Source organism: Pleurotus ostreatus, assembly GCF_014466165.1.
Source record: "Pleurotus ostreatus strain PC9 chromosome Unknown scaffold_10, whole genome shotgun sequence".
Lineage (NCBI taxonomy): Eukaryota > Fungi > Basidiomycota > Agaricomycetes > Agaricales > Pleurotaceae > Pleurotus > Pleurotus ostreatus.
Window position 1 is genome coordinate 956796 of NW_023503165.1, and position 18354 is coordinate 975149.

Below are 18354 nucleotides of genomic sequence, written 5' to 3' on the forward strand. Positions count from 1 at the left end.
GGCACCCGCCTACCCTCTGTCACTACGGTATGTCTTTCTGCGCTCATATTGACGAAATCGGGCGGCTTCCTCCCCCAAAGCTCTCAAACTTGGTTCACAGGGAGGAGTGTACGCAATGCTTTGATAACCAGGCGTGTTTTGCCTTTCATTACCCACTTTACTTCGTTGTTTACGCGTGGCGTTCTTAGGACTGTGCCACTGGCGTAGATGTCTGCTTAAGTTGCTTCAATGGTGGCTGTTTGAGCGCAGAACGCAATCACGCATCTACCCATTCTCTGAGATCAGGACACTCTTTTACCCTCAATGTCAAACGCAAACGGAAACCCACTACGCAGCGGGTCGGTTGATCACATTGATCCTTCGACGTGATCACTTACAAAGGAACAGACGGAAGATGAAGAGCCACCCGCGAAGATGAAGAAAGTAGCTATCGTAGAAGATCGAGAGGAGGATAAGTACGATCACACGTTGGCCATCAGGTGCTGGAAGTGCGACCCAAACAAAGGAGTGGAGTACCCCAGTGCCCTCTCCGATCCGAAGGTACGACCCAGACTTATTCAGATTCAACTAATCCTTTCTCATCCCCAGACAGATCAAAAGCCTCGCGGACTCTATAATGCAGTCGATGTCTTCTGCTCGTCAGTCCGAGGTCAAAGCATGGGAGGAAGAGATTCTTCCGTGTGAACACACCTTAACTTTGGAGCAATTTGCCACTGGCCATATCCAAGCTTCTGGTCGGTTTCTTCGGTCATTGATCCATCCCGTTACTCAACATGTACGCCTCAACCCAACAGGACTTGCCCACTGCACTGCTTGCGACCTGAAAGAAAATCTATGGCTCTGTCTAACGTGCGGATGCCTCGGATGTGGTCGTCAGCAGCTCGGTGGTCTTGCTGGGAACGGCCACGCACTAGCACATTATCAATCTACAGGACACGGAGTCAGCGTCAAGTTGGGGACGATCACACCAGAGGGTGGTGCAGGTTTGTTCTACTGTCATTCGCTTTCAAACCCTGTCTTGACACTCAACATTCTAGATATTTATTGCTATAGCTGCGATGACTCTAAGCAAGATCCAAATCTATCGCAGCATCTTGCGGCATTCGGAATAAATGTCCAAACCCTGAAGAAGACCGAGAAAAGCATGACAGAATTGGTGTGTCTCCTAAACGATCTAGACATCAGTACGCTGATGTCCTTGCATTACAGCAATTGGAGCAGAACCTCTCGTTCGATTTCTCCTTGACTGACGAATCTGGAAACGCCCTCGAGCCCGTCTTCGGCCCTGGCCTCACAGGCCTCTCCAACCTTGGGAATAGCTGTTACATGGCGTCCGTTCTTCAAACTCTCTTTTCCCTTCCCGCCTTTCAGTCACGCTACAACGACCTTGCGAAATCACACTATCTCACCTGCACTATTTCTCTGCCAGCTGAATGCGTCGAATGTCAAATGCACAAAGTCGCAGATGGCTTACTGAGTGGTCGATATTCTCATCCAGCGAACTATGCCGTAGACCCAAAGGCGTCTAATGCCCTGGCTCACGATTCGCCAACCCCGGTGTTTCAGGAGGGTATCAAGCCCAGTGGCTTCAAAGGCTTGATCGGTAGAGGCCACGAGGAATTTTCGACAATGAAGCAGCAGGATGCGGAGGAGTTCTTCGTTCATTTGTTGACTATCCTCCGCAGGGATGCACACAAGTACAAAGAACGCAGCGACCCAGGTCGGCTCGACATTTTCCCCTCCTGTCTCGAATTATGCTCATGCTGCGGGTCTTCAGATGCGACTGCTATATTCTCGTTTGGCATGGAGCAGCGACTACAATGTGCTGACTGCAAGAAAGTCAGATACAGGGTGGACAACACAGACACCGTTAGCGTGACTATTCCCGCGAAAGAGAAATCTAAGGACCAAGATGGCAAAGCGACATATGAAGAAGTCGAACTGTGGCAGTGCATCGAATCTCTTCTAGGAACCGAAGCCTTAGAGTACGCTTGCCCGTCATGTCGAAAGACAGTTAATGCTCTCAAGTATGCACCTCCCTGCCCGACCATCGTTCTCTAGTATTGACTAGAACACCGCTAGGTCAACCAAATTTGCGTCTTTTCCCGCTGTTTTGATCGTCCATGCCAAGAAATTCCAACTTGTCAATTGGGTCCCTTCCAAACTAAGTTCGTCTGCATCATGGATAGAGTACCTTATCATCATTGACGCACGCCTCATGCAGATATCCCAGTCCTTCTTCCGATTAATGATGAACTCCTCTTCACCGCTCAACACCTTGGCCAAGGACTTCAACAGGGTGAACAAGAACTGTCTAATGAAGAAGCAGGTAAGCGACCTAAACGGCTTTTATCTGCTGCCCTAACTTACCCCAACCTAGCACCCACACTTCCAGCCTTCAACGAAGTTGCCATGGCTCAGCTAGAGGGCATGGGCTTTCCAACCATACGCTGCCAAAAGGCTCTCTTAGCGACGGGTAATAGCAACCCTGAAGCGGCGATGGAGTGGCTGTTCGGCCATATGGAAGACCCAGGTGCGTATGCGGCATTCCTCATTCTATGCGATGGTGCTCACAGCGAGGAAGACATTGATGCGCCTATCCAACTAGCCGCGTCTTCTGGGGGCAGTTCGCATGAACCATCCCCAGAACAAATCAGCATGTTGTCGGACATGGGATTTACAACAGCTCAAGCTAGGAAGGCTCTGCGTGAAACGGTGAGTGTGTCCATCGCTTTTAACGAAAACCGCAGACCTCCCTTATTCCCCAGTCCGGCGACCCCGAACGTGCCGTCGAGTGGTTATTCAATCATCCTGACGACATGGGCGAGGATGCCACTGCATCCTCCACTCAAGCATCTTCGCAAGCACAAATCATACCGGGAAGCAAAGATGTACCGGTACAGTACAGACTCAAGGCGTTCATCTCTCATAAAGGCCCTTCGGTCCACTCAGGCCACTACGTTGCCCATATCCGTGTGGACGATACAAACTGGGTTTTGTTTAACGACGAAAAGGTCGTCAAAGCAGATGCAGAAAGCGTGAGGGAGCTAAAGAAACTAGCGTATTTGTACATCTTCGAGAAGGCATAAGTAGAGCAAGAACAAATCCAAGGACAAATGTATAATATCGAAACAAAGAAGTCGATCCCCCAACCGCTACGCTCCGCGTAAATATAAATCAACGACGAAAAATATTTAGGCTTACTAGAGGCATTGAGGCCCGAAGGCCCCTTGTATTTCATTCCTTGCAGAGCAAGGACGACTGCGCCACAAGCTTGATTAAAGTACCAGAGAGTTGACTGTCACTCGTCTTGTCCTTCACGATCTGCTCGACGGCGTCGTCTACGAGTTTCGCGAGAGACTTCTGGTATTCTTCAATGGCAACCCTTAATCGATGTCGACTTGGGAACGAGTACGAATGTTCGGCGGAAACGCAGAGAGCTATGATAATCAATGACACGTTTGCCCCAACGGAATCAATAGAAGGGATGGATGCCCGACTTTGCATACCTATTCCAAGCCTTAGTACTCGGTTCGTCGCTGGGTGCGCACCGGCCTAGATGGGCATTAGCAAGAGCATTGTTAGGTGGACCCAAGAAAAAACAAACCAAAACCTCAAATTCATCTTGTAGGTTGGCAGCTTGATTGGCTAGACCCTATAAACGAGGTGAAACTGGGCCGCAAAGGCACCGGTCAACTTTCTTACATACTAGAGCAGGACTGGTGAGTCGCAGTACTAGGAAGGGAGAGGAAGAAATAAATGCTCACTCCCTTATATCGGCGGAACCATCGGGGGTTGTCATACATTCACGAACGAGGTGAACTGGAAGACTGAGCTTACCCCCTAAAGCAATAAGAATAAATACACAATGGTCGCCATTGATACGAAAGGGGCACCGACATATTTCTGGCCGTGCCTCCGTAAGTAAGGTAGTATCTTTTCGTGAAGATAGGTGCGTACCTCGAGCTGTGTGGGAAGAGATCATAGGATCATGGTTAAAGATTTAACGTTCATGGTCGCGATCTGTCACTTACTTCCTACGTGAGATCGAAATTGATCAACTTCTCGATACGCCCTATAATAAGACAGGGAAACACCGACCTCTCCCTTTGCCTACATCAGGGGCAAAGAGTTCAAGATTTAAGCTGGCAAATCAGGCGGAGTACATACGCTCTGGTGCGGCGATTAGATATGGTTGACATCCAGGAGAAGTGCCTCACATTCTTGTCGGGCACATCAATGAAGGGTGACGAAATATATGATAAGCAACACTCACCAGGTCGTATGGAAACCACACAAGGACCTGACGATGATCGTATATGGCAGTGAATTGAGTTTGATAGGTAAAATGCCTCACATGGCATGCAAACTGGTAGACATCTGCTCTGCTCATCAACGCTGCAGGCCCTTTGTGCGACTTTTTGCGGTAGTCGATAAACCATTTTACAACGACTCTAAGGAGGAGATAGAAATTAAATATGAATGATGCATAGAGCGATAAAACCCACTGCTCTATGGCGTATTTGATACATAGTGTGATGCTACTCCTCTGCGTGGAAACGAACATTAGCCTCAGCACACCGTTTTCAAGTACTTCTGCCGTGCGCTCCGCAAGTTCAGAGACACTGGAATCTGGCTCTTGCATATCTGAAGAAGTGTAAGATCATGCATAGGTGAATGATCAACCAGTATTACTAACCTCTCAAATATACATGGCGCTGAGGGGGGTAGCTGAGGTTGTATATCTCAGGTAGAAATTCTTTCTCGAAGACTTCTTTGGCATGATTAGGTGCCTTCGCCTTTGCTTCGGTATCCTCCAGGCCCTCTTCTTGAAGAGACATGAACGACTCGATGTCACGGTGGTCGAATTTCGTAAATATCGCAATTACCGGAGCTGGTCAAGGTAAGTCCTTGAATTACGTGTGGTATAATTTAACCAACTTTCAACGCCTCCATGCCGACTCAGGCTATCGAAAAAGGATTTCTCAGCGGCGGTAAATATTCTATCGTTGTCGACCGGTATGCAATACCTGTGTTAGTAAAACATAGACAGCCATGAATTGCCACAAAAGAAACCGGAGTTGGCATATTTACGAACCATATGACATGGATTCTATCTTCCAAATTGTGAGACTTCGCCCGCTTGGCTATGAAATTTTGCACGATGTCTAGTTCTTGCTTGCCACCAGCCTCGATTCCCCGGGAATCGTGAAACACGAAGCCTTGATTACTTGGAAAGACCAGAGATTTCTCAATGTCATGCATCCCCCGCTGGGGTAGGATTATAGAGCCAAGTCATCAGCAACATACACTATGAGCACGCACCATATTAGATGGTGTAATCGTAGACATCGGTATCTTGGCGAGGTAGTCAAAGCTGCACTCTGGCAGACTGAATCGGCATTACTAACCATATTGCCCTTTGCGTCTTGTATCGATGCTTCCTCGTTGGTATTGCATATCTTCTGTAGAATTGTTGTTTTTCCGGCGTTGGCTCTACCGATGATCAAGATACGGAAATGCTTGCACTTCTGGCGAAGCTTCATCATCTCATCCAAATCGCGATACAAAGCATCTCTGCTTGTGAACCTGAGCATGGGCAAAGTAAATCGAGACATACTTGCTCAATGCTCAGTGGTGGTGAGAGTCCGTAAGACGAATGTAGAGTGCAAATATCCAAGCGCCGATTCGAATCTAGAATTCTTGGAAGTTCTCAGTTCGGTCCCGGACATGACCAGTGGAGTCTACGAGAAGATTAATTGTGGAAAGTATCGCTAGGGTAGGCTGATAAACCAACTTCTCTTCGAGAGTATGACAATCGATCCTCTTAGAAGAGATCGCTAGGGCAAGTACCGTTGGTGGGTAAAACTTGTGTAACTTGGACTTCGTATATACATATGTATATGATCTGATTCTCCTTCCACACGGGAATGTGCGATCAACGCGACGATTACTCAACATCCAGACACTGGCACCGTGACCGCCTGCCAGTGTGGGCGTGAGATGGGCGCGAGTTTGGTAGCGATCCCGGGCGACCCAGCAATATCTGAATTCCAAGTAAATTCATACCTCTAGTTCATACCGCTGGTCCCTTTTCGGCGAATGGAGGAGTTCTGGCGTTCGTCTCGGCTAAATCAGAGGTTTTAGGACCCACAGTCCTTAGATCCTGGAGGTTCTATCGTTATCAGTCGAATTCTTGGATTGCAGCAGTGGTCCTTAGGATTGCTGTACTGCCCCTTAAAAACATCGCGCTACGAAGCAGCATACCAGGCAGACTCCCTTTCTAACAATGCTAGCGAATACCACCAACGATGTATCCGCGTTCACTGCCGAATCTTTTGATTTTGTCGTTGTCGGTGGTGGAACGGCCGGCCTTGCAGTTGCCTCCAGGTATGTTTCATTGCCTCTTCGTCTCGCGACGCTCGAATGCGAGAGTATACGCAGATTATCCGAAGATCCAAACATCAGTGTTGGCGTGCTGGAAGCTGGTCCTGACTTATCGGACGATCCAAATGTTGCATCTGCTGGCGGGTGGCTTGTCACCGCATACTCTCCCTCCTACGCGTGGGGATTCGAGACCGTACCTCAACTATACGCTGAACAAAAGAAGATCAATCTGCCCAGGTAACAACTTTTGAGTTGACAAATATGAATTCTTTCGTTTGATGATATGTGAGAAGGGGTAGGCTATTTGGTGGTTGCAGTGCCATGAACGCTATGATGTGGACCGTGAGTGTATCTGCTTTCAAAGTGACGCATTGTGGCTCATTGCAAAGGGCAGCGTGCTAGCCGTCCCGAATACAACGCCCTGGCAGAGTTAGGAAACAATGGATGGGACTTCGAATCGCTGCTTCCTTATTTCAAGAAAGCACAATCGCATTCTCCTCAGGAACAGGACATATTCCCTGGCACTGGGGTGTTAACACCTCACCAAGGGGAACGAGGGCCCATCAAGGTATTTCAACCCTACCGTCCAGTCTCCCATCGTCAATCATACATTCTATGTAGACCTCTTTTAACACATGGTACTCTTCGCTAATTGCTCCCTTCATCGAGTCCCTCAAGGCGTTATCGTTTCAAATTAACACCGACCCAAATGATGGTGATCTGACTGGTCTTAGCAACATTGCCAGGGCTGCTGATGGGGAAAAGGGCACACGGCAACATTCCGGTGTTGCGTATCTTCAATCGACGGCTCCAAGGAAGAATCTTGTTGTTTTAACAAACGCACACGCAACCAATATTGTTCTCGACCGCGAGGGCGCAGGCTCCACCGCTCGAGGCGTCGAATTCCTCGTAAATAATGTCAAGTATACTGTGACAGCAAAGAAGGAGGTTATTCTCTCCGCCGGTAGGACCGTTCACTAAATTGAATACCCAGTTCCAGCTGATGGCTGCTTGGTGTAGGCGCATACGGTAGCCCGCGGTTACTGGAGCTATCCGGTATTGGGATGCCCTCCATCCTTGGAAAATATGGCATAGAAACTATAGTCGACCTTCCTGTCGGTGAAAACCTGCAGGATCACCTCATGGTATCACTGAATTTCTTGCTTACGCCCGAATCCCAAGGTATATGGTATGCACAATCCATATATCTTAGCTAACGGTGCTCTTAGCCAATCTCAAAGTCATTCCTATCTCCGTAGATATTGAAGATGTTGCGGGGAAAGAGTACCTTCAGCCTCGTCACTCCACTACTCACCTCGTCTAACGTTTACTTTCACAGTGCAAAATCAACGTCTACAGGTGGTCCATTTCTATTTTCACCCCTGCGAAAGGTAGTCCCGGAGAACAACCATGCTCGGCTTATCGAGCTCCTCAATGAGTATCTATCTTCGGATGATATCAGTTTGATGGAACGCGCCCAGTTCAACCTACAGAAGAAGTGGCTTGAGGATCCGTATTGCACTGCGGCGGAAGCCGAAGTCATGTTTGCTAATTTACCTGGTGCAGCGGGCTTGCCGCTGCCTGATGGATCGATGAGTCTCTGGCTTCCTATCGCCCATCTTGTGAGCGGCGAATACACTAATCAAGTGCCCTGCTAAACCAACGGTCTGTCTATAGCATCCTGCCAGCCATGGTTACGTGGTACGTACTCAAAGGGTGCCGATACTTCCTTTCTTCCACCCGCACTCACACCCGCTCCATGTGCATAGCACATCACTTCCTCCGACCCGCTCGCCAAACCTGAGATAGATCACAAATACCTGAGTCGTGACTACGGTCGGTGTGGCCTTGTTCACTCGATTTGAAACATACTTATTTTTACTAGATCTTCAGGCTCTGCTTCAAATTGTCCGCTTTGTTCAGAAGATAGTGAAGACAGGAGCGCTTGGGAAGATCGTGACCGGGAGTGCCCTTCCGCCCCCCGACGTCCAAACAGACGAACAACTAGCCACGTACGTCTTCAACCGCTGGAATCTCGTCTTACCCAACGATCCTTACATGTGTCAATAGATGGATCAGAGGTAATATCGCGACTGTGTTCCATCCTGTTGGGAGCACCCCTATGGCCCCTAAGGCTATTGGCGGAGTTGTCGATTCTACGTTGAAAGTGTATGGGACAACCAACTTACGCGTCGTGGATGCTGGCATCCTCCCTCTTCAACTTGGCGCGACACCTATGTCCACAGTCTACGCTATCGCTGAGAAGGTGAGATTCCCCTTATACAGATTACTCCGTCACCCGTGATTCACATTATGTGACTCCAGGCAGCCGACATGATCAAAGCAGGGATATGAATATAGTAGGAAACTCGAGATAAAATCCAATGAGTTCTGTACTTGAATGCCGTGTGGAATGAACAACGAGATCCAGCCCTTGCGCTGCAGTGTGACTACCAACATCAAGAATCTCCGAAAAGGTCTTCCAAACGATAACGTGTAGTGGAGAAGTGAAAGCGTAGGTATCCAGAGACATAGCCCTGGAAAGTCGCCTGAGCCGCGGGATCGTGCGACAACGTTACTGTGATGCGATTCATCTCGGCAATGGTTTCGTCGCAGATCTCCTTGACTGTGTCTACAATGTTGCGGCTAGAAAGCGTCGATCGCATGTGGACATAATTGTCGTCTTCCCCAGCGAGTTCTTCCTTGTACAGGGACAGAATATCGTTAACGCGGTTGATGAATGCCATCAGATCGGGTATGGCTTGAATGTACGTGCGTACATCAGGGTGGCTGTCTCTTGGAAACAACCAGAAGGCATATGGTGCAGGTGCGCCGGACTTGAGTCGAACATATTCCGGGAAGGATGGGGCGGAGGCGGAAATTGGGAGAATGGAACAAGCCATGTTCTCCATGATTGTACCATTGATAAATTCTTGGAACCCGATTACAATGGCGTTGGCTGCCAAAGGATGAAAATAACTCCACATCCGCGGCAGGATGTCGTTTGCAAGACACGCCAGAATGGGTTCATTTTGGGGGCGGCCCATGGCTATGTTCAGTTGGAAGCTCAACAGAATGGCAGGGGTCCTTGATAGTGTGTCGTCGATGTGGAAGATTATGATATTGCAAATGGCGAGCAATACTTTCAGCTCGAGGATATGAAGGGGGTAGAAGCATTCTACAACCTGGCAAGACCACCGTATCCATCGTTCAATGAGGTGCAGCGGCACTTTGAGGGCACAGAGTTCAGTCTTGACCGCTGCTTGGAGAGCGGCAGTCGGGGGTGGGTCGAACCTCATTGTGACGTGAGGTATTCGTGAAACAAACTTTCGAATCACGTCGCGAAGAGCGTCGAGGTCGACATCCTGAGAGATAATCGATAATCATGTAAACTCATTAGATGTTTCCCTAGATAGATCAATTAATTGCTTACTTTTTCCTTGCATTGTACACAAAGAAGAGGTGCCAGTGAATTGGCCGGATCACGAAGCGGCGTGGTGGATAGCATAGCGTAGCAAAAGTAGCAGCAAAATATTACGGGTCCTGGAATGGAATGAAATGTAATGCATTAATGTAAGGAGCCGTTTATCAATGGCGGACATATCACATTAATATTCTTGACCATGGCTTTCCACGAGCAGCAACCCCTGTTGTAACCAGGAAGCTTCTCAGTCTCACGAGGGTCTGGTAGCCAGGTAGGCTCTCCTACATAAGACTCTGACTTACCGCCACTACGTACGACATCAGTTTCCGCTGCAGGGCTCGTTCCATCTCACAAAATGATTCGCTATTCCCTCCGTCGGCGTAACCAGCCCGTATGGGATTCAGCGATAATTGGCAGGTTGCTACATGTTTCCTCTCTCTCTCGTTCTCACAGATCTCACCACTAACGCATAATGGCATTTTACCGGTACCAATAATATTGAGATTGATGGAGGACTGAAGCGGTTTGGCCCCTAGCATGGAGGTCTTATTTGTACTGTAGCCATTTCTCCAATGGTGAAGATCTCAGCATGGATAAACTCCCCACCACTATCACGCAAGTTTCCTGCTGCTTGCTTCTACCTCTGGTTCTTTACCTGAGACCGCTTTTCTCTAAGTCTACGGTCCCTTTGCCCCCAGGCCCTACTCGCTATCCTATTGTCGGGAGTGCTCTATCGATTCCTCGCGACCGGCAAGAGTGGCTCATATTCTCTGAGTGGGCTCAGACATACGGTAGGTGGTCAATTCATTTACTTGATAACAAACTGACATATGTACTAGGACATGTCGTCTACTTCCGTATCCTTGGTCGTGATTTCGTTGCCCTAAATTCGGTCAAGTCGATCAACGATGTCTTACTCCAACAAGGTGCAAATTCTTCCGACCGTCCCCCCGTGCAAATGGTTGGCCCACTGTGAGTTATCCAGTGTTCTCCTCAACGAGACCTTGTTTCTTATTCTTATGTTAGCACTGGATACGATCGCATCACGGCATTCTCGCCGTATGATGAGAGGCTCAGACTTAGTCGGAAGCTTCTACAGCCAGTTTTAGCCAATCGTTACGTCTCCAAGTGGCACTCTCACATGGAAGGCGCCAGCCTCCTTTTGATGCGACAGCTACTCGAGGAGCCAAAATCATTGGGCCCGGCCGTTTTTCTGTTTGTCGTTTCAACTCAAACTTATCACTCAACTGAGTCTGCCCCATAGGTATGCTGCGCGGCTGATGCTCAAGGTTGGTTATGGATACAACATAACCGGAGCACATGACCCACTCATAGCCACCGCGGAGAGATGTTTGACTCAAATTGGAGAAACATTTGAGTTGGGCCGCTTCCTGGTGGAATTCATCCCTCCCCGTAAGGCTCCATGTTATTGGCGGTGACTCACACACTGAATCTTCCGCTAGTACGATATATCCCGGCCTGGTTTCCTGGCGCTGGCTGGAAGCGTACAGCTGCCTATTTCAAGACATGTCTCGAAGAAATGGTTGTTGTCCCCTACAACATGGTTAAGACCGCCATGGTGAGCCGATTGCAGCCAACAGGGCTAGGAACATTACTCATCACCTCTTTGTAGGATCTCGGCCAGAGCACTGGCTCGTTCACATCCGATGCTATCCAAGAAGCGGGAACCCTCGACGAAACAAAGGAGGACTTGGTCATGTGGAGTGCGCACGCGCTATACGCTGGCGGTACCGACACAAGCGTTGCCGGCGTCGAGTCGTTCTTCATGGCTATGATCATGTACCCTGACGTCCAACTAAAGGCACAGCAAGAGCTTGACCGTGTCGTCGGATCCTCGCGCCTGCCATGTGGCGCAGACTGCACCCAACTTCCTTACCTTACCGCTATAATGAAAGAAGTCTTGCGCATGTTTCCGGTCGCTCCTTTGGGTGCGTGTCGCCTCTTGAGTGTACCCTTACCCTCGATGTTCATCAGTCGCCCGTAGCTCTCCCTCACGCGGCAAGCAGCGATATCGTCTACGAAAACATGTTTATTCCGAAAGGGGCGACCATCTTTGGTAATACTTGGTTTGTCCCTTCGGGCTTTCTCTCCATCAAGTCAATTTCACGGATTAAACCGCCACCAGGGCGATACTTCATGACCCAGAAATCTATCCTGATCCAATGGAGTTCAAGCCCGAACGTTTTCTGGGCGAACACGCGCAACCTGATCCCAAAGACCTGGGGGGTTTTGGACACGGCAGACGGTAATATTCTTTCAATGCCACCGATCCCACACACGCGCTAACTTACTCAACACTAGTCGTTGCCCCGCCGCAGATTTCGCACAGGAATCGATGATGATATTGTTTGCGCTAGCTTTGTCTACGTTCAACGTACTCCCTTTCACTGACGATGAGGGAAAGAAGATCATACCCAAGGGTGAATACACGCATCGTATCATCCCGTGAGTTGACTAGCACCTTTGTAAGATGTTGTTGCCTGACCGATTCCATAGACATCCGAAGGAATTCCCTTATGAAATCGTTCCACGATCACCAGCGAAGGCGATGTTGGTAAGGCTTGCATGCGCCGATACTATCTACGCTTAGCACTGGCGCTCCATTTCCATGGATCCATAGACTTCTGTTCCGTCATCCATTTTGTATACCTACTTGACGAACTTTCTCATATCATCATCTCTACCTATGCGTCCGCCACCATGGAGGACACTACTGTCTTGGATTTTAAATCGCTTTACATTGCACGCCGCGCTCGATACCTTGCACCGGTTCGCTGGCCATTATCGTGAACACAGAGAAAGTACTGCACTGGCTGGATGGGCGTTTGATAACTTTGGCATAGAGGCCTTAACCAATGCAGATCATAACGATGACCTCTTCACTCCTATTCCAGCTGCCCCCTCTCCCCTATCATCCTCGACTTGGTCGTCCGCGTCAACGGTTTCTTCGGCTTCGTAAGCCCTTTATACTCTGAGCTCACAATTCGTGACTTTTTTTCAGATCCGACTTGCATAATACATAAAAGTTCCTTCAGCTTTTTACTTTCTGTGAACAAAGGATGTGCCTGTGCGGTACAGGCTCAAGGCGTTCATCTCTCACAAGGGCCCTTCGGTCCACTCAGGTCACTATGTTGCCCATATACGCGTGGATGATACAAACTGGGTTCTGTTCAACGATGAAAAGGTCGTCAAAGCAGATGCTGAAAGCGTGAAAGAGCTAAAGAAACTAGCGTATTTGTACATCTTCGAGAAAGCGTAAGTAGAGCAACCACGAATACAAGGACAAATGTATGATATTGGACAATCGTTCTATTACATACTGCACTTTAGTTACATACAGCTCAACGACGAAAACATGCCCTGTCTCAATCCTTGCTGAGTAAGGACGACTGCGCCACTAGCTTGATTGGAGTATCAGAGAGTTGACCTTCACGATCTGCTCGACGGCGTCGTCTACGAGTTTCGCGAGAGACTTCTGGTATTAACACGACCAAATATGTACTGCGCCAATATGATCTCTCCTTGTCATTCGCCATCTCCATCTTCATGTGTCCCAATGAGAGTCATTGGCAACCCCACTCTATTACAGATCCTTCATGGAAGCCGTACACACGCAGCGATACATATAGAGCCGTCTGGGAGGATTGGTGGAATCAAAAGGGGAAAGGAGACAAGTTGTTGCTAGCCGGAAGAGATATTGATTTGGCGCCCTTGGCCAATACCGATCTCGCAGATACACAGGGAAAGTTTTACATCAGAGAACACCACGTTCAGTTGTACGAACGTCTTTGCAAGCTGGCCCAGAGGTTCTCATGCGGCGGCGTGGTTTTGTCTGGACAACCGGGGACAGGCAAGACGTACTACCTCTTCTTTCTTCTGCTCAAGAAGTTAACCGAAGGACAGCCCGTGCTATTCTCGCTAAGCAAGCGTGAAGTCCTGTACTTTTCTTCAGGAGGTGTCCAGTCGAACATAGATGTCGCACCTGAGCAATTGCTCGACCTGGTTCCTCAGAACTCGCAACACCGAGCCGATCGAACTTGGGCTCTTATCAACAGTGACGGAGGGGATATGCTTCCTCCTCCTTGTGCGCTACTCAAAAAATTCATCTTCTCCTTCCAAGCTTCGTCGCCTCATACATCGCGATATAAGGCTTGGATCAAACAGAAGGGTGGCAAAGTTTTGTCTGTGGCACGCTGGTCTAGACAAGATCTCTTGCATGCGTAGGCTTTTTGGCATACGAAACTTTTCTTCCTACTCATCTCTCTTGCTAGCGTCAAGCTGGCCATCGAATTACCGCTACAATCCGACCCTGAACGAGAATCCTCGATCAACAAGGCGGTGTCCAAGTGGGGATGGGCTCTTCGGGACATCGTCAAATACTTGCAAGGACAAGATAAAGAGCTAGAGGATGACCTTACAGATGCACTTGGCATTTTGACTTCTTCTCAGCTCTTCCTTCGACTGAAGGATCGCAAATGCGACAGCGAGAACAAATTTTCTCATACCATCATTTCTGCCTATGCATCCGCCGACCCCACAGACGACACTACTGTCTTGGATTTTAAATCGCTTTACATTGCGCACCGCGTCCGACAACAGCTCGGCATCTTGCACCGGGATGACACGCTTAGGTTTATCGGCCATTGTCGTGAACACAGAGAGAGTACCGCACTAGCTGGATGGGCGTTTGAAAACTTCGTCGTCGATGTCTTCACCAATGCGGGTCATAATGACGACCTTTCCACGCCTATTCCAGCCGCCCCCTCCCCCCTATCATCCGGAAGTTGGTCGTCAACGGTTTCTTCGACTTCGTAAGCCCTTTATACTCTGAGCTCTCTCAATTCGTGCCGATTTTCTCAGATCAACTCCTGGATACCCAACTACTCTGATGCGCGCCCGTTTCGATAAAACCCTCAAGGAAGTTACCTTGGACGGCACGAAGCTGTACCTCCCTTCTCAGAGCAACTTCCCCCTCCTCGACGCCTTCTACCTCGTGGTGGATAACAAATTGAGACACGTTGAAGTGGTCGTTCTCCAAATGACTATATCTGACACGCACAAGGGATCGGCGAAGGGCTTCGCGTTCTTGGAACGGTTAAAGGACTGGCTTCAGTCACTCGGTGACAAGAAGGCCGGTCCCGCCGACAAGAGACGAAAGCTGACTGCGTGGCACATTTCTTTCAGCTATCGCCTCGTCGTCCCTCGTCCCACTGGAGACAATGTTACTTTTACTTGGAGCTTCCCGGGCCAGTTCCCCGCCTCCATTGCAGGACCCGTCTTTATTCAACCTGTATCGTCGCAGGTATGCACCAACTTTTCTTCCTTCGATCGCCTTTCCTCAATGCTATCCTTATTTCAAGCTTCTCGTGTTATCAAACATAGAGGACGAGTCGCTTCTTGACGAAGTCTACGATTGACCTCTACGTCTTATTTTACTCGAACTCGGCCGAGTTCGATCCACGTCTACATAAAATAAACCATGACTTGCGTAACACGGTTACGAGACACGAATGAAAATGAAATACAGAATGGGAGTATTCTTTATTTCTTATCTTAACTGCACCTTTTTAAGATACAATGTATCTTATAAAAGGTCTGTTGGCCCTTTACTTTATGTGGCGGAAGTTGACGTGGACGACTAACTGGGAGAGAGAGAACGTTGGTCAAGTCCGGTTGACTCACATGCGACCAAGTGCCGAGCTGTAAGATCGATGCACCTCTACATATACACGATAAAAAACAGGAATTGCGCAACACAGATATGAGCCACAAATGAAATACAATAAGAAGTTGGTATTCTTTATTTCTTAACTGCACCTTTCCAGACAGATAAAAATCCCCTTGGCCTTTTACTTTCTGTGACGGAAGTTGACGTGGACGGCCTTGATGTTTGTGTAACTGGAAAAGAGAGGACCTCGGTAAAGCCCTACAAAATCAACACGAAAGGGAGATACTTACTTGTGCAGAGCATATTCTCCGAGTTCACGACCTATACCTGACTGCTTGAAGCCTCCAAAAGGCACGTTTGCGTGCAATTGGTTCGCGCAGTTGACCTACGCAGACGTAAACAATGATCTAAAGTTGCGTGGCCTTGGCTGCCTTACCCAAACTGTGCCGGCCTTTAGGCGATGTGCGGTCTCGAGGGCCCGATTAATATCTTGACTGAAGACGATGGCGGCGAGACCATACACAGTGTCATTCGCTAAGCGCACGACATCATCTTCGTCCTTGAACTTGATGACCACGCCAACAGGACCAAAGATCTCCTCCTGGACAATCTTCATGTCTGGAGTAGTGTCGGTGAATATGGTAGGGTTAACGAAAAACCCATCGCCAGTATGCTCGGCGCCACCATGGTGCAATGTAGCTCCTTGTTCTATTCCTGACTTGATGTAGCCCATGACACGCTATTAACATTGCCGTCAATCACAATTGTAAATCAAGGAGTTAACTGAGAGGTGACGTACGTCGAAGTGGGGCTTCGAAACCAAAGGTCCTTGATCGACGCCTACTTCGAATGGATCGCCAACCTTCAAAGACTTCGTTCGCTCTGTGAAGCGCTTCAAGAATTCGTCGTAAATGCCTTCTTGGACGAAGATTCTGGAACCAGCGCAGCAAGCTTGACCGTGATTCCAGCTGTTTCGAGGTAAGCTTAATGTCGATCGACCAAAAACAGCTAAAGAAATACTCACAAGATGCCGTGAGCAGCCCATCCAACAGCCTGCTCGAGGTCCGCGTCATTAAAAATAACGTTAGGCGATTTCCCGCCGAGTTCGAGTGTTACGTTCTTTAAGTTACTCTTGGCGGCTGCTTCCATGATCTTACGACCGACAAGTGTCGATCCAGTGAAGGCAACTTTGTCGATCTCCATGTGGGAAGAGATAGCTTCGCCAACGATGTGACCGTAGCCGGTAATGAAGCTGACTGAGCCATCCGGAAAGCCGGCCTCCTTGATCAGCGCAGCCATACGAAGAGCAGTCAGCGGCGTGAACTCTGAGGGTTTGAGGATGATGGCGTTTCCTGTTGCGAGTGCCGGGCCGATTTTCCATGTGAGCATGAGCACTAGACCGCCAAAGACTTAGTATGAGCAATGGCACAAAAGTGACGGCATGGCGTACATGGGAAGTTCCATGGAATGATTTGGCCCTATCAGCGAATATAATTGATTGAGAAGTTCATTCGGGAGTCAGGCTATACTTACGACAATGCCGATAGGCTCGTGTCTCGTGTAGCAGAGCTTCTTTTCGTCGGTTTCGATGGTTTGACCTGAGATTTTGTCAGCCCAACCGGCGTAATACTTGATAGTGTCCGTGGAGAACGTGATGTCTACATCCAGGGCCCATCCGAAGGTCTTGCCTGTACGCTGCGAGTCAGTCACCGCGGCGCATCCATGATGAAATGCCGCACCATTATCAAGGGCTTCAATTGCCGCCAATTCTTCCCTGTGATCATACATCAGGTCTCCAAGCTTCCGGAGCATGGCGGCCCGTTCTGCGCCACCCGCGTTCAGACCCCATGTCGTCTCAAGGGCCTTGTGGGCAAGTTTGACTGCGGTATCGACGTCCGCCTTCGTTCCCAAAGAAACCTTGGTAATTAACTTTCCGTTGGCTGTGGGTTGACATATGGTTAAGCAGGCATATTCCCCAACTCGCGCGACATGGAGACTCACTTGGATTGATGACACTAGGCACGAGTAACGGTATTCAGTAACGAGCAAGCATCAAAGGTGATGATCGCTCACTCGATCGTCTCTTTGTCTGATCCGTCGACGAATTCACCACCAAGGAAGAGACCGGTGTTGAATTCAGTCTTTCCTTTCCAAACATTGCTGTTGAACTCGTAAGAGAAGACTCCTGGCATTCTGTATGAGAGGGAATTGGGATGAGATGGTGAAATGAATTGGGGTGAATGTGGTTTCACCTTGGGTATTTAAGGTGCTGTCGCTGGAAGCCTATCGAAGTCAGCTGGTCGGATTACAGATCCATTGGGCCCTGAGAAAAGGATGTCTCCACATTGATCCTGTTCTTCCTTCCCCGCACGGATGCTTATTCCAACAAAAATACGGGGTATGGGGCCCCATGCGGTCTCCTGACGGGGAAAGCGGGTCTTGGTCAGGGTCAAACTTGCATAGTCACCCAAACTGCGGCCACCGTGCGGTGGTCCGTAATGACGGTTGACTACCAGAGTTGAGTTCGGAGCGTCGAAATTCGATAAGAATGGATTTATTCGCTTCCTACCGGGCTTCCGATACAGTATGAGAATGACTGATGGAGGAAGACCATGGGTTGCATGGGAATACAAAAGCGCGCATGCGCCCCTATATCTCCTATCTGACAAAAAGATAAGACGGTTGTCAGTACTCGGAGAAGCCAGGAAACAAACATGAGATACAGAACGGAGGGAGAACGAGCGGGATTGTGAGCGGGATTATGCGGAATACCTGGTACTGCTTAGACGTGGGAACTCCGAGACCAACTTGGTCAACAATATAGAAGCGCCGGCCATCATCAGTGCAGTCAAGC

At 49.0% G+C, this 18354-nt stretch overlaps 7 protein-coding genes across 7 annotated transcripts; 3 read left to right on the forward strand and 4 right to left on the reverse strand.

Moving 5' to 3' along the window:
- Window positions 1-29: 29 nt before the first annotated feature.
- PC9H_002081 (uncharacterized protein) lies at window positions 30-3089 on the forward strand (the record flags this gene model as incomplete). Its single annotated transcript, XM_036771723.1, has 13 exons — window positions 30-131; window positions 189-338; window positions 388-540; window positions 593-734; window positions 795-983; window positions 1038-1156; window positions 1210-1720; window positions 1778-2027; window positions 2083-2168; window positions 2225-2329; window positions 2381-2533; window positions 2585-2715; window positions 2769-3089. The coding sequence occupies 13 exons, from the start codon at window positions 30-32 to the stop codon at window positions 3087-3089; spliced, it is 2412 nt and encodes an 803-aa protein (XP_036626344.1).
- A 148-nt stretch (window positions 3090-3237) lies between these two features.
- On the reverse strand, window positions 3238-3806 carry PC9H_002082 (uncharacterized protein; the record flags this gene model as incomplete). Its single annotated transcript, XM_036771724.1, has 4 exons — window positions 3238-3440; window positions 3510-3555; window positions 3608-3648; window positions 3710-3806. The coding sequence occupies 4 exons, from the start codon at window positions 3804-3806 to the stop codon at window positions 3238-3240; spliced, it is 387 nt and encodes a 128-aa protein (XP_036626345.1).
- A 466-nt stretch (window positions 3807-4272) lies between these two features.
- Window positions 4273-5597, reverse strand: PC9H_002083 (uncharacterized protein; the record flags this gene model as incomplete). The annotated part of the gene is made up of 7 exons (XM_036771725.1): window positions 4273-4303; window positions 4509-4647; window positions 4700-4894; window positions 4942-5030; window positions 5099-5271; window positions 5326-5358; window positions 5412-5597. 7 exons carry the CDS (start codon window positions 5595-5597, stop codon window positions 4273-4275), a joined length of 846 nt encoding a protein of 281 aa, XP_036626346.1.
- A 692-nt stretch (window positions 5598-6289) lies between these two features.
- PC9H_002084 (uncharacterized protein) lies at window positions 6290-8742 on the forward strand (the record flags this gene model as incomplete). The annotated part of the gene is made up of 13 exons (XM_036771726.1): window positions 6290-6390; window positions 6445-6624; window positions 6681-6729; window positions 6782-6955; window positions 7009-7351; window positions 7408-7569; window positions 7617-7671; window positions 7727-8009; window positions 8065-8088; window positions 8157-8223; window positions 8273-8399; window positions 8458-8653; window positions 8713-8742. The coding sequence occupies 13 exons, from the start codon at window positions 6290-6292 to the stop codon at window positions 8740-8742; spliced, it is 1791 nt and encodes a 596-aa protein (XP_036626347.1).
- Window positions 8743-8846: 104 nt separating this feature from the next.
- PC9H_002085 (uncharacterized protein) lies at window positions 8847-9686 on the reverse strand (the record flags this gene model as incomplete). Its single annotated transcript, XM_036771727.1, has 1 exon — window positions 8847-9686. One exon carries the CDS (start codon window positions 9684-9686, stop codon window positions 8847-8849), a length of 840 nt encoding a protein of 279 aa, XP_036626348.1.
- A 714-nt stretch (window positions 9687-10400) lies between these two features.
- On the forward strand, window positions 10401-15249 carry PC9H_002086 (uncharacterized protein; the record flags this gene model as incomplete). The annotated part of the gene is made up of 16 exons (XM_036771728.1): window positions 10401-10602; window positions 10651-10783; window positions 10838-11026; window positions 11076-11224; window positions 11275-11390; window positions 11445-11760; window positions 11817-11898; window positions 11958-12077; window positions 12134-12277; window positions 12329-12386; window positions 12453-12787; window positions 12911-13087; window positions 13462-14052; window positions 14104-14643; window positions 14693-15134; window positions 15193-15249. The coding sequence occupies 16 exons, from the start codon at window positions 10401-10403 to the stop codon at window positions 15247-15249; spliced, it is 3651 nt and encodes a 1216-aa protein (XP_036626349.1).
- A 432-nt stretch (window positions 15250-15681) lies between these two features.
- On the reverse strand, window positions 15682-17692 carry ALD5_1 (aldehyde dehydrogenase (NAD(P)(+)) ald5; the record flags this gene model as incomplete). The annotated part of the gene is made up of 10 exons (XM_036771729.1): window positions 15682-15730; window positions 15791-15885; window positions 15937-16239; window positions 16300-16468; window positions 16525-16894; window positions 16951-16978; window positions 17034-17188; window positions 17240-17440; window positions 17502-17515; window positions 17574-17692. 10 exons carry the CDS (start codon window positions 17690-17692, stop codon window positions 15682-15684), a joined length of 1503 nt encoding a protein of 500 aa, XP_036626350.1.
- Window positions 17693-18354: the final 662 nt, after the last annotated feature.